This window comes from Bombus huntii, chromosome 3 (assembly GCF_024542735.1).
Source record: "Bombus huntii isolate Logan2020A chromosome 3, iyBomHunt1.1, whole genome shotgun sequence".
Taxonomy (NCBI): Eukaryota; Metazoa; Arthropoda; class Insecta; order Hymenoptera; family Apidae; genus Bombus; species Bombus huntii.
The window spans coordinates 8,798,204-8,814,743 of record NC_066240.1 but is presented as its reverse complement, the minus strand read 5'-3'; the positions used below and the strand labels follow the sequence as shown (position 1 = coordinate 8,814,743).

The 16,540-nt window shown below is 42.6% G+C and overlaps 1 protein-coding gene across 2 annotated transcripts in view; it reads left to right on the top strand.

Annotated features, from left to right (window-relative positions):
- Positions 1–1,808: 1,808 nt before the first annotated feature.
- LOC126864216 (zinc finger protein ush) overlaps positions 1,809–16,540 on the top strand; it is a 202,669-nt gene continuing 187,937 nt past the window's right edge. For both annotated transcript variants that reach the window (XM_050615323.1, XM_050615322.1), the window contains exon 1: positions 1,809–2,307. In XM_050615323.1, coding sequence (XP_050471280.1) covers positions 2,268–2,307 — 40 coding nt within the window. In that variant the 5' untranslated portion in view covers positions 1,809–2,267. The remainder of the gene's footprint in view (positions 2,308–16,540) is intronic.

Sequence of the window (16,540 nt, the reverse complement as noted above, 5' to 3'; positions counted from 1 at the left end):
CCTTCCTGTAACTATTTTTGTTTTTTAAATTTCCTGCGTTCGCCATTAGCCTTGCGGCGTCTTTTCCTTTGTCCGACCTTCAGACAGCACTTCGACAGAATTACAATTACATATCTCATCGTTTATACGTTACATTTGTAGTTTGTTGTTGTACAAATGCAATTGTTGACAATTTCGTCGTTCTATTTTTGGCGATGCCTCTGACTTAACCTTCTAATTCTTTCTTCTCCGTTCTTCGAAATATTCCGTATTCGTTACAGTTGAAATATAGAACTGCGTATTATGTTTAGATTGCGAATACTAATGCAATTTCATACTTTTATAAATATAAGTAAGGAAATATTATAGGTACGTTTGACCAATAAATGTTTACACCTCTAAATTTTCCATAAATACATAAAAATCCGCGATTTATGTAAGTATGTTCGTATAGTGTACGTGTCTATTACTGCGTTCGGTTTACTTTTTGCTTTATGTTATCCACGGGTTTGAAAGCATGGGGCGTGTCTGTTAAACAGGTCATAGCCCTTCATGGAAAGTAACGCGTACTCACAGCGACTCGTGGCCAAAAGTATGTTCGATAGAGGACAGTGTTCGTATTGTTGGCGGAGATGTGTTTGATATATCGCGAAGTTCGATTGCGAATACATTTGGTACATCGTCTGAGTTCAGTCTCGTTGTACGACCGAAAATAGCACGTATCTTTCTTTCTCAGTAATAGAAGTGGGAATAATTGGTCTTTGACTTGTTTACATTCGAAGAAACCGTGCCACGTAAAAATTGGATCGGATTGAGGATACATACTTCTCATCCACGGCCGAAGAAGCAAATAAATATGGAGGATAAAAATGCCTCGAGTGGAAGTTTCAACCTTGGGAAATAAGCATCGACGATGATATCTTACCTGTAAAATAAAACTGTAAATATTTTACCTGTGAAATAAAAATTGAATTAATATATTTATATAGGGTTAGGATAGGATTATATAGTAAAGCATGACAAATTAAAGAAATTAATTAAAACAAAATAATTTTCAACAACATGTATTTGTAGCTTGATATGAAAAAATTATATTACAATTTTAAATCATAATTATAAAATTCAAATTTTATTTATGCATATCTATATTTAATTCTAACTAATATTAAGATTCATGTAAACGTATAAGCAGATAGTGCAAAATATATTCTTGTCGGTATACATGATGCCTCTGATATCTACCGTTGCCAACTTAAAAAATTTCAGTTTGATTACCAGATGAGAATAGCTACATTATGTGTTAAAACTATACTACTCGGCCGTAGATGTCGCTAGAGAACTTCTACCAAGTTACCAACCAATAGTTATAACTATTTTTCATCAAAAATTATTTGCTATTCATAAAGCAGGCTTTTTAAAATAAAACCCACGATAGTTATCACCAGTATGAATGACAATAATCGATCATCACGCTTGAGATTGTATTTTGTTTATATTTATATAATATTTTACATCAATCATTAAATTCCTTCTATAATTGAAAAAATGATATAGCTTATCTTAATTTTTATCTTCTTTTATCAGTATTTTTCGGAGATCTTTCGGATTCCTTTAATTTGAATTTCAGATAATCGATATCATGTATATCGACGCACTACCGCCATCTGATACACTCGACAAACATTCTCTGCCGGTAAATACATCTTTAAAATTTCCCGCTTTCAAAAGCTGAACTCGAGTAATGGGCGGAGCTTCCCCCCTCACCGATTCCCCTACTTAGTGGCACGTAGTCACGCTGCATTTGCAGGAGTGGGGGTTGTTTGGTATCGCGTTTGTTTAGTTGCTCGCTGACAGCGGCCGCGGTACGAGTACGTCGTGGTGCGTGTATACGTTTTTCATCGGCGTTTGTGCGTGAAAAACGCGAGAACCGATTGCGAACGCGGGGTAAGAAGGAACCACAAGAGCGGGTTAAAAGAACAATCCGGAATCGATGAGGAAGTATCATTTATCAGAGACGTATATTGTCCGGTGATCGGAAAAATCGTATTTTTGTGCCTGTCGAAGTGTTCGTTGTTCGTTGCTTTTTTATCTCTTTGTCTCCCTGGCTTTGTCGTCTTATAAACCAACCTGTTTCGTCTACCCTTAAATTTTCGTTTCGTGTGCTGTGTCACTTGTTATATGTCAACAACGTTACGACGATCTGGGACGACCGACCTTCGTCTTCTCGCGCGTACCTGCAACGATGTCAAGCATGTCGACGCTGATTTGGTGATGGCAGAACGCAGAGGATGTCACGCCGCAAGCAGAGCAATCCAAAACCACTGAAACGTGAGTCGTAACCGATATGCGATTCCTTCATTTCTCCCGTGACTCTGCCGCTTTCTTTCGTCTACGTTCCGCGTGTTCGTATTTCTCACGTAACGCATGTTAAATCGTGTCTGCAACCCGGAAAAACGGGTTTCTCGACGGCGTGCTTTTAAGCCGGCCACCACGTTGCTTGACAGGTGATTGGGCGTCTTTGCTTGTCAGACCACGTTTCCACTCGGCGCTTACGTGCCATGCAAACTGTCTCGGTTGATTCGCGTCGGTTAGAATTCTTTCTCGGAGACAACAGTTCTTTCCGCCATTTTTTATCGGTTATATCTTTTCGAACGAGCTCGATACTGCATAACGTGTCTAGCCAATCAGCGTTTGTATCGTGATATCTTACTGGCGGGAACATACGTAGATAGCTTCGAAGTTATTCGATCGAGATTTAACGTTACAGGGGTATTGAATTATCTTTCTTTTGTAGAGAATCAATCATGTGCACGATCTTTTCTGTATTTTTTTTGTATCTGTTTCGTTCGATCGATTGGAATGTTAGGTTAGCTGGTATTGGGAGAGAACAGTTGTCATTCGACAGGTCGGTTGTTGTCAGCTGACCTTTCGAGCTCTCGCAGATCACGTGGTTGACCACACATGCAGCGCTCGAACCGCGTGCGTACGCCAATGTCATAGAAATCGTTGCATTTCACATTTGTACGTTAATCAGGGAAAATGATATAATACCGTTACAGATTATTGGAATTAATATTTTATTATATAACACTGTGATACGTTGAAGTGTCAACGTGTCTCGGAATGTATTAAAGTTAGGAAATATGTTTCGATAAATTTGTTATATCTACATATATACGTAGTAGATACGTATCTGTCACAAGCCATTATATATTAATTTTGACGCCATTTTGTTACAAGTAGATATTCAAATATTATCTTTGATGTATACTATTATATATGAGTTCATCGTTGGTAAATTTGTTTTCGGTCGTATTAACCTATTCTACTTATTGCGTCTTTACTTAGAATGGTTTTGTATTGCTTTTCTGGAATTCTGCGGTACATAGAAACCTAGACATTACTATCGTCTATTGCGAAACAAACTGTATATTCTTCATAAGAAGCTATATAAACTATAATTCTTAACTTTGGAAGACGACATTTTTCTTCATATATTCAACACTAACAGTTCTTTTATCAAAGACGCGTGCATACCAATAGAAGAAAAAGCACACTTCGTGTAGTTTACACAGCAAAAGTACGATATAATTGTTTGATGTTAACATTGATCGCTGACGTGTGTAGCGAAATTCACTGTATGTATATGCAGACACATTTCCATGCAAGTGAAATGGTAAAAACAAGTGCGTTTATGAGATGGTATTTTCATTTCAGTAACAGACAGCATTAACTTTCTTACACGTACATCTATATTCAAACTATTCACTAATATTTGTTTATCACGTTGCAGTTTTAAAAATCTTCCATTAGATCATAGTAATAAAACAAAAATTCTATAATTACGGATTAAATACACACGCAACGATCCAATTAATATCCCAAACAATACACGAAATATTTTTCTCAATGATGATCATACCAAATCGCTTTTCCGTGAAAAAGAAAAAGAATTCTCATCCGAAGTATTCGATACTTCGAAAAAATTAACAGTCTCTTCCATCACGCTCTAATTTTCTATTTCTTCACTCGCCATCCCCAATGTGCTTCCCAATATCTCTTTTTGGCGAACTCTTACGCAATCAGGCGGATTCGCGACACTCGTGTACCTACCTACAGCCACCAATTAAAGCTTCCACGACTCCGCAGGACCTTTGTCGATGGTATCGAGTTGGCAAAACGGGGATCGGTTCGGCTGCACGAATTCGTATCTCGGCGTATACGTATATGTTTCTGGATCTCGGCGTAAAACCGATCGAGGCCAGACGAGATCGCGGGTGCCGATTCCGACGGGATCCTTCGTCCCTCGCCGCCCTTGTGTCGCGGCTGGATCACGTGGCCCCCGCGATCACGAAAGTCGCCGGCCACTTTCACGTGGCCGCGACTCGTCGAACCGGGTGTTTCTCCTCTCCGCTCCTCTTTCCATCCTGTTCATCGCCACGCCGCACACAGTGTGTTAAAACGGCTGTCTCGCCGGGAACACTCATAATTCTTATTACTTTCTATCGTTTAATACTTTTGCTCTTTCTAAGTTTCTAAATACTTAAGGATCGCCTGTAAAAGCATCATTTAGCGATCCATGTTTTTTCCTTTGTAAGAGGCAATATTTTATGTAAATTGGCGTGCTTAAACGGTTGTCACAGCGGGGAAATTCATAACTCTTGTCATTTCCTGTTACCTTATTCTTTCGCCTTTTTCAAAGTTTCTAAGTTCTCCAGGACTTTCAATCGAATATTACACGGGAAAACTATTCTCTTCTACGGGAAGGGAACAGAATGTGATTCAATCGCAGGTTTATCGTTGCTAGTAATAACAGACAGGAATAATCCTGGATATGGATAAGAGTCACTGTAACTCATGCAGTTAATTACCAAAGGGTTCTTAGTCTGCGGAGTATTCTCGATGATCGTTTCGTAGTTAGACAATCGTTTTAACACGCTTTACGCGATATTTCCGCGATTTCACGACGAGACCACGTTTGTTATCCTTAACACGTTGACTGCCGCGCAATGTTTTCAGTGAAATCTCCTTCAGACCACGAGTGTGGTACAGATTATTCCGACCAAATGTTTTCTTATGCCACTACAATTGGAAAAGGAATCAAATGGTATCGAAAACTTGGCATTCGACTCCTTCTGGGAATTTTTGTTGTAAACGCTTTGACGGTTTAAAAATTGCAACAAGGAAGGATGTAAATATTAGAAAATTTAGAGAATTATTAGCTGGAAAATTATCAGGGTTGTCTGAAAATACAAAAAATCCTTGTCTTCGACGGAGTCAGCATAATATCGTCGTTCGGAAAAATGCAGTAGACGCGCATGCAAACTATGTTATACAGATAAAAGAACGTACTGATCAAAGACACGAGAGAATTTAAAGAAAACGACAACTTATTGTCCAAATTATCCCCACTAACCTCAGCTTTGTACACAATGCTTTAAAGTTTTACGTTCTAAATAATTTGATTAATAAACCATTTTCGTATTACTTTTATAACAATTCAATAGTTGTACTACTCCCTGTGGGAAATCTTTTCAAATACCTACGACGATTCTTCGCAAATAGTCAAATAAGCGTCACCTGAATACGGATGACGCGGCCCTATGAGAAACTTTATTGTCATCCGAATATGGATGACGCAGCAGTCAACGCGTTAAAACGTCGTCTCTCGTCTCCGATCGTTCGCATCCTTCTCTTTCTCCTTCTCTTCCCCTTTTGTAATTTTCGTGCAAGTTTCTAAAAGATGTTCGACCGCTTTTTTGTCACCTGCACGTTAATGTCCCTGTAATTATTGTGTGGCACGTTGAGCCACGCGCGTGACTGCTAATTGGGAACAACGGTAATTGAGTTAATAACGAGCGATCGTGAAACGAGCAGGCCTTTCTTGGTTCACTCGCTGCCTCTGCGCCGGTTCTTAAGGGTAACTTCAGCTTCGAACGGTACAGTGGTTTGGTTAAACAGTTAGGATAAAAAAATTGCTAAAAATCGGACGAAAAAGGTGACCACCTATTGTTCAGATTGTATCGATGAGCCACATTTGTGTTTAAAGTGTTCTAACACAGTGCACTGTTAGATGCAAGATTTCTTCTCATTTTTTTTTATCGAAGTTCTAATAAAAATGTCTAATTGTTCAATGGGGCACTTTTTATTTCAAAGTATCTTCTATTTGTCGGTTATATTCAAAATGCCCCAACTGTCAATTTTCATTCAATTTTTACGATCGTAAGAAGCTGAAGCGCTCCGGTTATCAATGACCACCATGGCGTCACAGGAGAAACCGTGGCCGGTGATATGTGACCAACGTGGTAGTCAAAGTGTTAATAATGGATGTTACAATTTATGTTAGACAATAGATGTTAGAAATTTTTCTATGACAGTTTGTATTTTTAATTTAATCTGAGACTGTTTCGATCGATGTTTCGTACTTCTAAAACAACTTCATACTTTTATAACGTTTATAAGGGTATTTAGAAAATTTTACGAGCTTCAGATTAGCATCTTATTACTGTCTTAATTACCGGCACGAGATCCAACGCAGGCAATCTAGATGAATAGTCAGTCCGCCGCTATTTCTACGAAGAAGAGCGAACGTTGTTTCCAATAAATAATTTTGTATACCAGCGTTTGAATAGTTTCGTATTTACAGAACGATTCTTCGCGAAATTGTTCAAATTTCCTGGCTTTTCGTCGGCCGCGTTCGTACGTGCCTGAAATTCGCGACGGTGCAACGCGATCGCTTTAAAGATTAACCTATCTGCCGCTTATCGTCGCGGAGGACTTTAAAATACGCGCGTCGGCCGGTTGCGCAACTAAAGTTCGCCGATTTCGGAAAGGACGCGCGCGATTAAACGCTTATACGGCGAGATACGTCCTTCGCGGAAGAGGCACGGTCCTCGTGCTCGATAACCAACGCGATAGATTAAAAATAATTGACGTCACCAGACGATTTTTCTTATCTCTTCGTATCCAGCAAGCGCGTACGAACGTTTTTCTTTTTGGTTTCTTCGTTCGCATAATTCCCTCTTTACCTTGAATACACGTGAAAAATTTGTCGTTGTAAGAGTCAGTTTTATCGTCGGGGTATCTCGCAAGCAGCATAGAGAAAATTGTTTTACCTTTTTGGATATCGGTGCGTCATCGCCGACTCGTTATTACTGGTTCCTGGTTGCAGCAACTCTTTCCGTCTGCGAACTAAGAATTCGCCTCGATCGCCGAGGGATCGGCGAATCGTTGGTTTCTTGCTTTTCTTGCATTTGCTGTATGGAATATACGATTAAACTAAGATTTAACGGAATTTTAATGGAGAGCAAGGGTTATTGAATTTTCTATTGGTAACGCGAAACGATTAGATGGTAAATTGTAGTACGAATTAGGAATTCGTCGATGGAAAGTTAATTGGAGAAATGTTTGTCGCCAGCTATCCTGCGTACTAGCAGCTACTCGATAATGTACATTGGTAAACTTCAAATAAAACGAGTAGATGCAACGTACGATAATGTAGTATCGTGGACGAAAGGCCTAAGAGATATCGGACGAGTCATAAACAAGTGGTTGCAGGTCATGTGTATGGTGGGGGTAAGACAAAAGACAAGGGGTTGTTAAGGGACAAAAACGAATTAACACGTCGGTCGACAAGTTACCCATATCTATGTGACGGGTATGCTTTCTTGGGGGCTCCGTAACCCAAATATGGGTGACGCTCTTCTTGTTCGAGTTAATTAAATATAGGATATTATATATAGGATATACATAAAAATATTAAAAACACATTATACCATACTTTTTATTAATTTATATTCTGGATAAAATATTATATTATGCTATGTCGCATGGTATTCGTTAAAACATTCCAAACACATTTGGGGTGATTTTGGACTCTTCGAACAATATATTTTATATTTTTATAGTTTTTCTCGCTTCTTGGCGTGCGACAATTTGCCTCTTCTTCTCGTAACATAGGGTGCACATCCTTCTTATAGGCTTGCCCTGCTGATTCTTACGAATCTCCAAATGGTGGGACACCTTCTTCGTTTTTTCCGATGGTTGTCGGGCACAGTATTTTTTGAGGACACATCGGACCATTCGGAAACGAGAATTTCCCGAAATTTTCTTATCCGTATTTTTTGTTTGTGGCTGTTTGGTACACAATATGAGCATTTACTGTAACTGTTCCTAAGAGTAAATGCTAATTTCCGATACCGCCTGATGCTTTTGCATATCGTAGTGGCATATGAGACCATCTGGCCACTTCTGCCGATACCAGTTTTTCCATTATTCTATATTACTCTCCTCACTTTCAAATATATTTTCATGCTGTCTACTGGACATTTTGACGATGAAAAAATCACTGATGTGCGTCTCACAAGAAGTATGCTTCTCGACTAAATGAAAGATCTGGGATATCTGTCACGAGATCCCTCGAAATACTCTAACCGAAAAGCGTACCGACAGTCGGATTTGGGCCCGGCGGGAAACTTAGCCGAATTACGCTGGGCGACCAACGTGTTAACAGTCATTGTGAGTTGAGAAGTCGGAGAGTGAGAATTGCGTTGTCGAGAGAGTGTTGCTAGTGTCACACGCTCAAGAAGGCCACCCGCTCAGAAACAGTAATAGGATAGGCTAGACATTCTGCATACCACAGGCATCGAAACAATAACCAAATAGTAACGGGACAGGCGTCTTTGAGATACACCAGACGACAACCCCTCCAGAGGGACTAAAATCTCAGTATAAAAGCCCTCCAAAATAAGCGCTCGCCCCAGTCTCTTGTAACACTTTGAATCATTCTGTTGTAACACCTTGAATCGTCACTCTGTTGGATTTGCATAATAAATCCTATTATCATATAGAAACTTCAATTTCTTCACCTTATTCGTGGAACGCTCAAACTGCAACGCGAGGAGATCACCGGCGATCTATCAGTTTCGTGATTTCTTGTGTCTCCTACGTGACACTAACGTTGTCGCGAGAGCGTTGGATCCGTGGTGACGAGATTGCAAATTAGCTATCTAGTTGTCTTAATTATAATACGTTATTGTGATTAGTTCACGTTAAAAAACTACGGTTTTTTGTTTAACCAACATCAGTTTAATCCATTTATTGTAAATAAACCAATTGTATTATAAGATCCTGCAATAACACATCTTTTATATTTCCACTTATCCGTAAGTTCCTGAACATATTGTCCACCTGACTAAACCAATCACCATACCAATTACGGGATGAGCACATTTTTCAAATACGCGATTCTATACCTTTTCTACGAGAAACGAAACAGACGTTGATAGTACAAGGGACAGTCGTACGAGAAATATATCGAATTCTGAGTTGAATCGCGCAAAGGTAATAAATGTTAGCGTGAAAATTATTTCTCACTCTCAGCTTTCGCTTCCGTTGAATCTGCTTTACAGCGCGAGGCGTGAACAGGTCGAAACGCTATCACCTGCCTTCCTTAATATCTCGATTATTTTTCGTTGAAAAAGCAACGTCGCGAGATACCGAATCCTCTTCGTGGCAAGGTACAGGAGAAGGCTGGATCTCCGCTTGTATCGCGGCGGTAATCGACGATGCCAGGGATAAAAGGCACCCCGTGGAGAGGCAGCAATCACCCCCCGCCGAGCGTAGCCGTCAAATTAATAACCAATGATTTTATACGATGTTTTATTGAATCGTGTTGCCCGTAAGTAATATCTGCGCGCAGCATCGGCTCGTTTCGCCTGGACACGGGGGTTAAAACCATTCTGGGGGAGGATCGTTTCGTACGGTTCGATTGCCGCGTTCTTCAAGTTCCTGCTGTAATCGTCGTCGAAACGTTAAATATCGAATCCTTCGCTTATTAATCCTTTTCAGCAGGTCGTGCTGTTGTCTCTTCTCGATGGTGATATTCATCTTTTAACGTTTTCCTCGTCTCGTTTCCTTTTCTGACTACACGGCGTTTCCGTCTGTGTACCTTCGCGCGATTGGGATTTGTTGAATCCGCTTATCAGTTTGCCTTGCTACTGTGTTTCGTATTTTTGCAGGTTTCGTCTCAGCTTTGTCAAAGATTGTTATTCATGTAAAATGATGTTACATGTAAAATAGTAGTTTCTATACAAAATTCAACTGTATCTATTTTGTACAATTTTCACTGGCAAATAAAAAACTGTTAAAACAAACAGATAATGAAAAAAGGGAGGCTACGTACGAGAAGCGTTAAGAACGAAATTATAAGAAAGTTTGTAAGATCTGAGCCGATTCAAGACCCTAAAGCATCGCTTAAGTGTTAAATGGTGGGAGTATTTGAAAATGTCTGAAGAGAAGATAGAAATAAGCAGAAGATACGAGCGTAACGATCGGATACCACCTGCCACCGTGTTCCGTACGATTTATATAAAGACAGCTTGTGTGGAGGAGAAAGAAAAAAGGAGAGAGAGCGGTCGAACGCGGAACGGTTAATTACGTTTCTCGGAATCGGTTATAGCCAGGGCAGGAAAGGAATTCAATTGGCCGGGTGAAGATTCCCGAAATCTCGTGCTCGAATCTATCGGTTACAAAGGGGCACGCTTCCCTCCCTGACCGGATCCTGAAGGAAGGCACAAAAGCGAAGTCGCAAATTCCGTCGTGGCCGGTTACCCGCGAACAGTCGTTGCGGCTATCAGTGTCGATCGGCCGCTGGTGTGTGCAATGAGCGGGTGACGTGAAAGGGAAGAGGAAGAAGAACTAGAGGAAGCAAACGGCGAAGACGAAAAGACGGAGAAGCAAGAAGAACGCTGTACGTGTTACACGTACGTATACGTTTGTCTGTACGTACGTGTGGATGGCAGGAAAGCAAGGGAAAGAAGAAGAAGAAGACGAGAAAAGGCGAACGAAGAAGCAAGAAGGAAGAAGAAAGAGACAAGAAGAAGCAAAGAGAAGAGGAAGGTCCATCAGCGTCCCTTATCTTCCTCGCCTGGGTCCCTTATTCCGCGCAAACGCATGAATCCACGACCGCCGCAAATGTCTCTCCCCTTGTGTTCTCTATCCCTCTTGTTTTCCCTGTTCGCCAACTTGTTCCACCTCGTCGAGTCTCTCCTCGCCATCGGTCCACCTTCTTTTTCCTTCTCCCTCCCCTCGTGTCCTCTTTGCGAAGAAACGCACGAGAGACAACTATCGCGGCGTTGATCTCGTCTAGTTAGCCCTTCTCTTCTCTCGATCCTCCTCCGTTCAACCCGCCTTCTCTGTTCATCACCCTTTTCCTTTTCTCTATCTCGTTCTCCCTCCCCCTCGTTCTATCTTCCTTTTACTATAGTTACGTCTGTTCTTCTTTCACTCGCGTTTCTTCTTCCTTTTCTTCTCCCCTTTTTCCTCCTCGTCTTCTTGCTTCGTTGGTATATACGTTCGTCGTCGATCGGCGCGCGGCGCGGGTTCGGTTGCTCGCAAGGAGAGAAGAAGAAGAGGAAGAAGGCCGTGTGTGTACTCGTTTCGTGCGCCCTGCATCGTCCTTCCTGCCTTAACCGCGGCGCGAGAGGAACCGATACAGGCGTTCTCTCGACTCAGCTCATAAATACAGCGGAGGAAGAGGCGGCTGCTGGAGGCTGTGCGGCACCAGAGAGACACCAGGGGAGGAAGGACGAAGGGCGAGCCTACAAATTGCTACACCGCATTGTGGTGTCACTCCAGCCTGTTACGACACGGCCCTGGCATCGTTGGAATGGTGTCTGCGAGTTCTCCTCTTCTCTCCCTTATCCCGTCCGCGTGTGTTAGGCCTCCTTCCCGAGCCTTCCTTCCGCTGGCCCTCTCCGCTACGGTGTCAACCAGCCTTCGTACCAGCTTTACACGCGTGTAAACGCGGCTTTACGCCGATAACCGCGATGTACCTTCCGATGCTGGACACACACAACTGGCCTCTTTTTCCTTTTGCCTTGATTTCTCCTTTATCTCTTCCTCTCTTTCGTTTTCCCTGTTCTGCCTTTCTCTTCCTTTCGCTCTTTCCTCTTCTCTCTCCCTCTCACCCACCCTCTTCTTTTCATCGTTGTATTCAAGCCTCGTGACCGGGCGCGTTTGTTCCGAGAATTTTTTGATAGTCTACCCTCGATAAGGTTTAATAGATTCGTGGTGGGAACATGCTTGATGCGGCCGACATGTGTTTCGTGTTAAGTGAAGAGCTCGCGTCGAGCCTCTCTCTGTCTTTCTTCTCTCCTCTACTGTTTTCGGGGGTTAGCCGTTAAATTAGGAATGTAACGCGGAACGTGCAGCCGTTTAACAATCCCCGAGGGAATTTACGATTCTTAATTTCTTCTTCTTTATACGCTCGTATCTCACGAATTCAGGTTGCAACACTACGGCCAATATAATTGAATTTGGCTGGCGTAACTCGCACTCAACGCGGGATACCGAAACAGCGGGCAGAATCACGAGCAGGAACATCTGTTTGAAAAGCGTTTAAACTACTCGGAGCAGGAGGTCGTGTATCGTGTTCGAAACGAAATCGAGTCGATAAGCCGTGACGTGATCGCAAATGCGGATATGATTTCGCGAAAGTGCTCGGTATTGGGAATGGGTGAAACACAACCAGCTCCAAAAATGGCACAACGTGTGTTCGTATGCAATGGTTACACGTACACAGGGAGAAAGAGAGAGAGAGAGAGAGAGAGAGAAAGAGAGAGAGAGAGAGCTAGAGAGAGAGAGAGAGAGAGAGAGAGAGAGAGAGAGAGAGGGAGAGAGAGCCGCAAAAAGGCCTTTGCGAATCGCGAGAGGCACGATCGAGATATCGTATCGGTCTGGCATTCCGAGTGAATATTAGCGTAATGAGCTGATAGCCAGTGATAGGAGATTTCAACCTGGCGATCGTCACGTTCGTACGATCCGCCGATCAAAAGCATCGCGACGACTAATCGACAGTGTGCCGTCGACGTACGCGCGTGGATATGAATAATCTCGGTCGCGGCTTCAAACAATACAACGAAAGCCCCACCGCGTGGTATCTCTGTCGTTTTGCGTTCGCGAGCGAACCATATCGCTCGAGTTCTTTTGTCGCGATCGCGGTAGCCTCGTTGAAAAATCTGATCATCTACCACGGTCCCGTTCTAATTACGCGAATCGTTGCCCTGCGATCTACGGGATCTTTCGGGACCGGCATTGTTCGGCCTTTAATCGCGTACTGGTTCACTGGTTCGAGAGTTCGTGTACGTTCTTTTTATCGCGAAGATAGGGCGATCGTTTAAGTATCGATGATTTCGCTAATAGCGATTTTTTATTTGTAATTTACTTGGCTGGATGATCGCAGGTCTTATCGAGTTTGCAGGTTGCTCGATGTGTTCTTTATTCTCTAAGATGCTACTCGTAACGAACGATGGCTCGTTATCAGATTTTATTGCAAGATTCGTCATCTCCATACTATGGCGTTCTTTCGATGTTCGCGTGTAATGTAACGCGTGAGAGTGGAGGCTAGAAAAGATGTAGAAGTTACGCGGATCAAGAATATCTCGAATCGAGTAACAGTAAATTCGAAACGAGACTTTCGAAGATTAAATCACCCACTTATAAAACATATGAATGATGTAATTCCAGTAATTCGTATCATTTCCAGAAAGACACAATTCTATTTCAGATATATCGCGTGTCTATTATACGCGTATATCGTACGATATAATTCTATCGATCTATGTCGTTATCGGAAAGCCGCAAATCTATTTCTCAATATCCTCGCGTTTCTCTCACAAATTCTTCGTTTCTTATTGTCAGCGGACAAGGGAGAGCGAGAGATAGATGGAGCTCCGTTTTATTTCACGTCGCGTGTATATAGCAAAGTTTGCGTAGCATTCCAGTAGACGCGGTTCCCTGTCCTATTACCGTTGTCTCTGGCCTCCTGGCGGCGGTTTTAGGGCCCCGATACCAGGCAGATTAGCCTCGCTACGAAGCGTCTGCGTTTTCTCAAGTCTTGAGATAAAGCGGACAGTCAGGAGCAAGGGTAGCTGGTGCCCGGCTCGTCTCTCGCCTCTGATCACGATACACGCTCGTCCACTCGCTTCTGTGTCTGTGTCCACATTGACGTACGAGACCTAATACGGGTAACACTTGTCTCGTTGAAACTTGTATTTGCGTAGTAATTGTCCGCTGCAAAAACTGTCTCCTCGTCGCCGCCATTTCAGAGCCAAGTATAAACGCGGAGGATCGTCTTTAACCAAAGACTCTAACCATCTGCCACAGTCAGTTTGTCAATTTTTTCTCTCTCGAATGACAAATTAGTCGAAAGACGGGCGATGGTCCATTTTCTTGTCTCAAGGTGAAAGCTTAAAGATGGTAATTAGTCTTCCAAAGATAATACCTCGTTCGACAATTAACGATTTTTAGGTCATCGGTACTCTTGACCATCCTCTGCATCGAACGTACGTATGTACGTCGAGTGGTATTCTTAATTAAAATTATTGTTCGCTATTTAAACGAACAAAAGAGGCTCCGAGTAGAAGCATTAAAGTATACTGTTTTTGGTGGCATGCGAGAGAGGCATGTATGAAACGTTCGCTCTGGCCAGTTTTGCCAGTCTTCCAAATATATCGCTCATTAGCGTTAACTGATCGGAACAACGAGAGTTTCTTCTTCTCCCAGTCTCTCTCTCTCTCTCTCTCTCTCTCTCTCTCTCTCTCACTCTTACGTTTAACAGACGGAAGGAGATAGATAGTAAGAGCGAGATATAGAAGCGGGGGAGGAGAGACCGCGGAGAAGATCGCATCTGATCTCGGTCAGAACGATTTGGCCGTTGTTGTTTCGTTGTTCGCTACGGCCGAATCAGATAATTGTCTCGGTTTCGCAACTGGAGTATTCCGCGAACGATTTCCACGCGATAGCTTCTCTTCGACAACGTCCGTCTTTTTTCCTTTCTTCTCATCTTTTTTTTTAATTCCACTTAAACCGATCCACGTAGACGATGTACGTATCTAGAGGAATATCGCGGTTGGTATAACTAGGTGAATCGTGTCAAAGGGTTTCTCGTTTCGAGTCGAGCTTCAAAGTGAAATCGGTCGGAATCAAATGCACAGTATGCACGAAAACTCGTATGCATCGATGGCTGATTACCTGCAGATGAGAATCTAGCGATTAGAGAGGCGTATCCGATTCGTTAACGCGTCGTACGCGTTAATGAGAGAGGGTTGAACGTGGGTGCGTTGTATTGCGCGTGTATCGGTGCGTGCGTGTGTCATTTCTCAACAATTTTGGCCCCCTCTCTTTGGTTCCCGACGCCGTAGGTATCTCGAGTGCTCCTTTTCTCCTCAATCATCGGGCTTATCCGTGCCTCTTCAGATAAGAGTGGCGCCTCGGTCATTTCGTGGCAGTACCGGCCTCGAAATTCTCTCGATCGAGATAACGTAAAATTAAGGACGACCTTTCGATGGCAATTAAACCACGAACGAACGATGTCCGACCGAATAAACGCGTCCGTACCATCTTTTTCTTTCCGTTCTTTCGATACAATGCACGCGAACAATTTACTTTTCTCCCTTTTTCACGCTGGTTTCGTTCGTGAAAATGACAAAGACTTCAAGATTCGTCCAACTATCGTTGAAACTTTGACGGAACACCGATAAATCGCAACGCTGATTCTTCCTAGGTATAATCGAGTAACGTGTTCTCGTTTTATACTGAAAGTCTTTGCAAAGTCTTTTCGAACGATTTATTAGGAATGGTTGTCATTAACAAGGCTGTATCGCGAATAACATTGTAATGTCAATGTGCAACTCTGACTGTAAGTCAAGTATCAGGTTTTTACGGTGGCGGAACGAGCAGTTAAAATGGAAGAGAAAATAATGGAACTTGTAGCAAGAAGATGACGTCGTGTTTTATTCTAATTCTATCTATATATATTTAAAACGCTAATTTATCGAGTTATGCTACGAGTCTTAAGCGATCGTAGAACGAAAAACTAAGTTACCAAATAATTACAGCTATCAGATCGCACGTTTCACACAGGCCTGCTTGTACATACAGAAATAGTCCATGATGAAATCACGTCGTTCCACTGACACGACAAGTTCTATGTAAAGTTTAAGAGACTCGTGAGCATCGTAACACGGTCAGGCCTCTTATTTGTTTCCAGAAGCGATACCAGAAAGTTGGCGGGAACAAGATCCGAGCTCGTGTCTCGTCTCGAGTGCACGCCGCCCGTAATAATATCTTGTTTAGCCGGACAAACAACGGCACGCGCGCCGCCGTGTCTGAAGAGACCTAATTGCCCGCCTCGTATTTGCTCGGCAAACACCTTAAGCGCAGTACAAACGCAGTCCTTTCCCTGTCCCCTCCTCGTTTTGCCACGTTCCAACCTAGGTCCTCGACATAAGTTGAGTCTCTGGTTCGTTGTCAGTCAGCGTTGTACCACAGAGATTGTCGCTTCTTCGTCTTACAGCTAAGCTAGCCTCGCGATAATTGTCGTCACGCGATTCTGTTCTTCGTTTGTCCTCATAATTCAACCCCCTTCTGATCTCGCGTCGAATCTCTCCGTCTTCCTGTGTTCCTGGCGTGTCGTGTGGTCGAGATTCGCTTGTTAAGGTCGATGTGTTGTTCCGATAGAGTCGTTGGCGAAATTGTTCCGTAGATTGTTCTTGGTGAA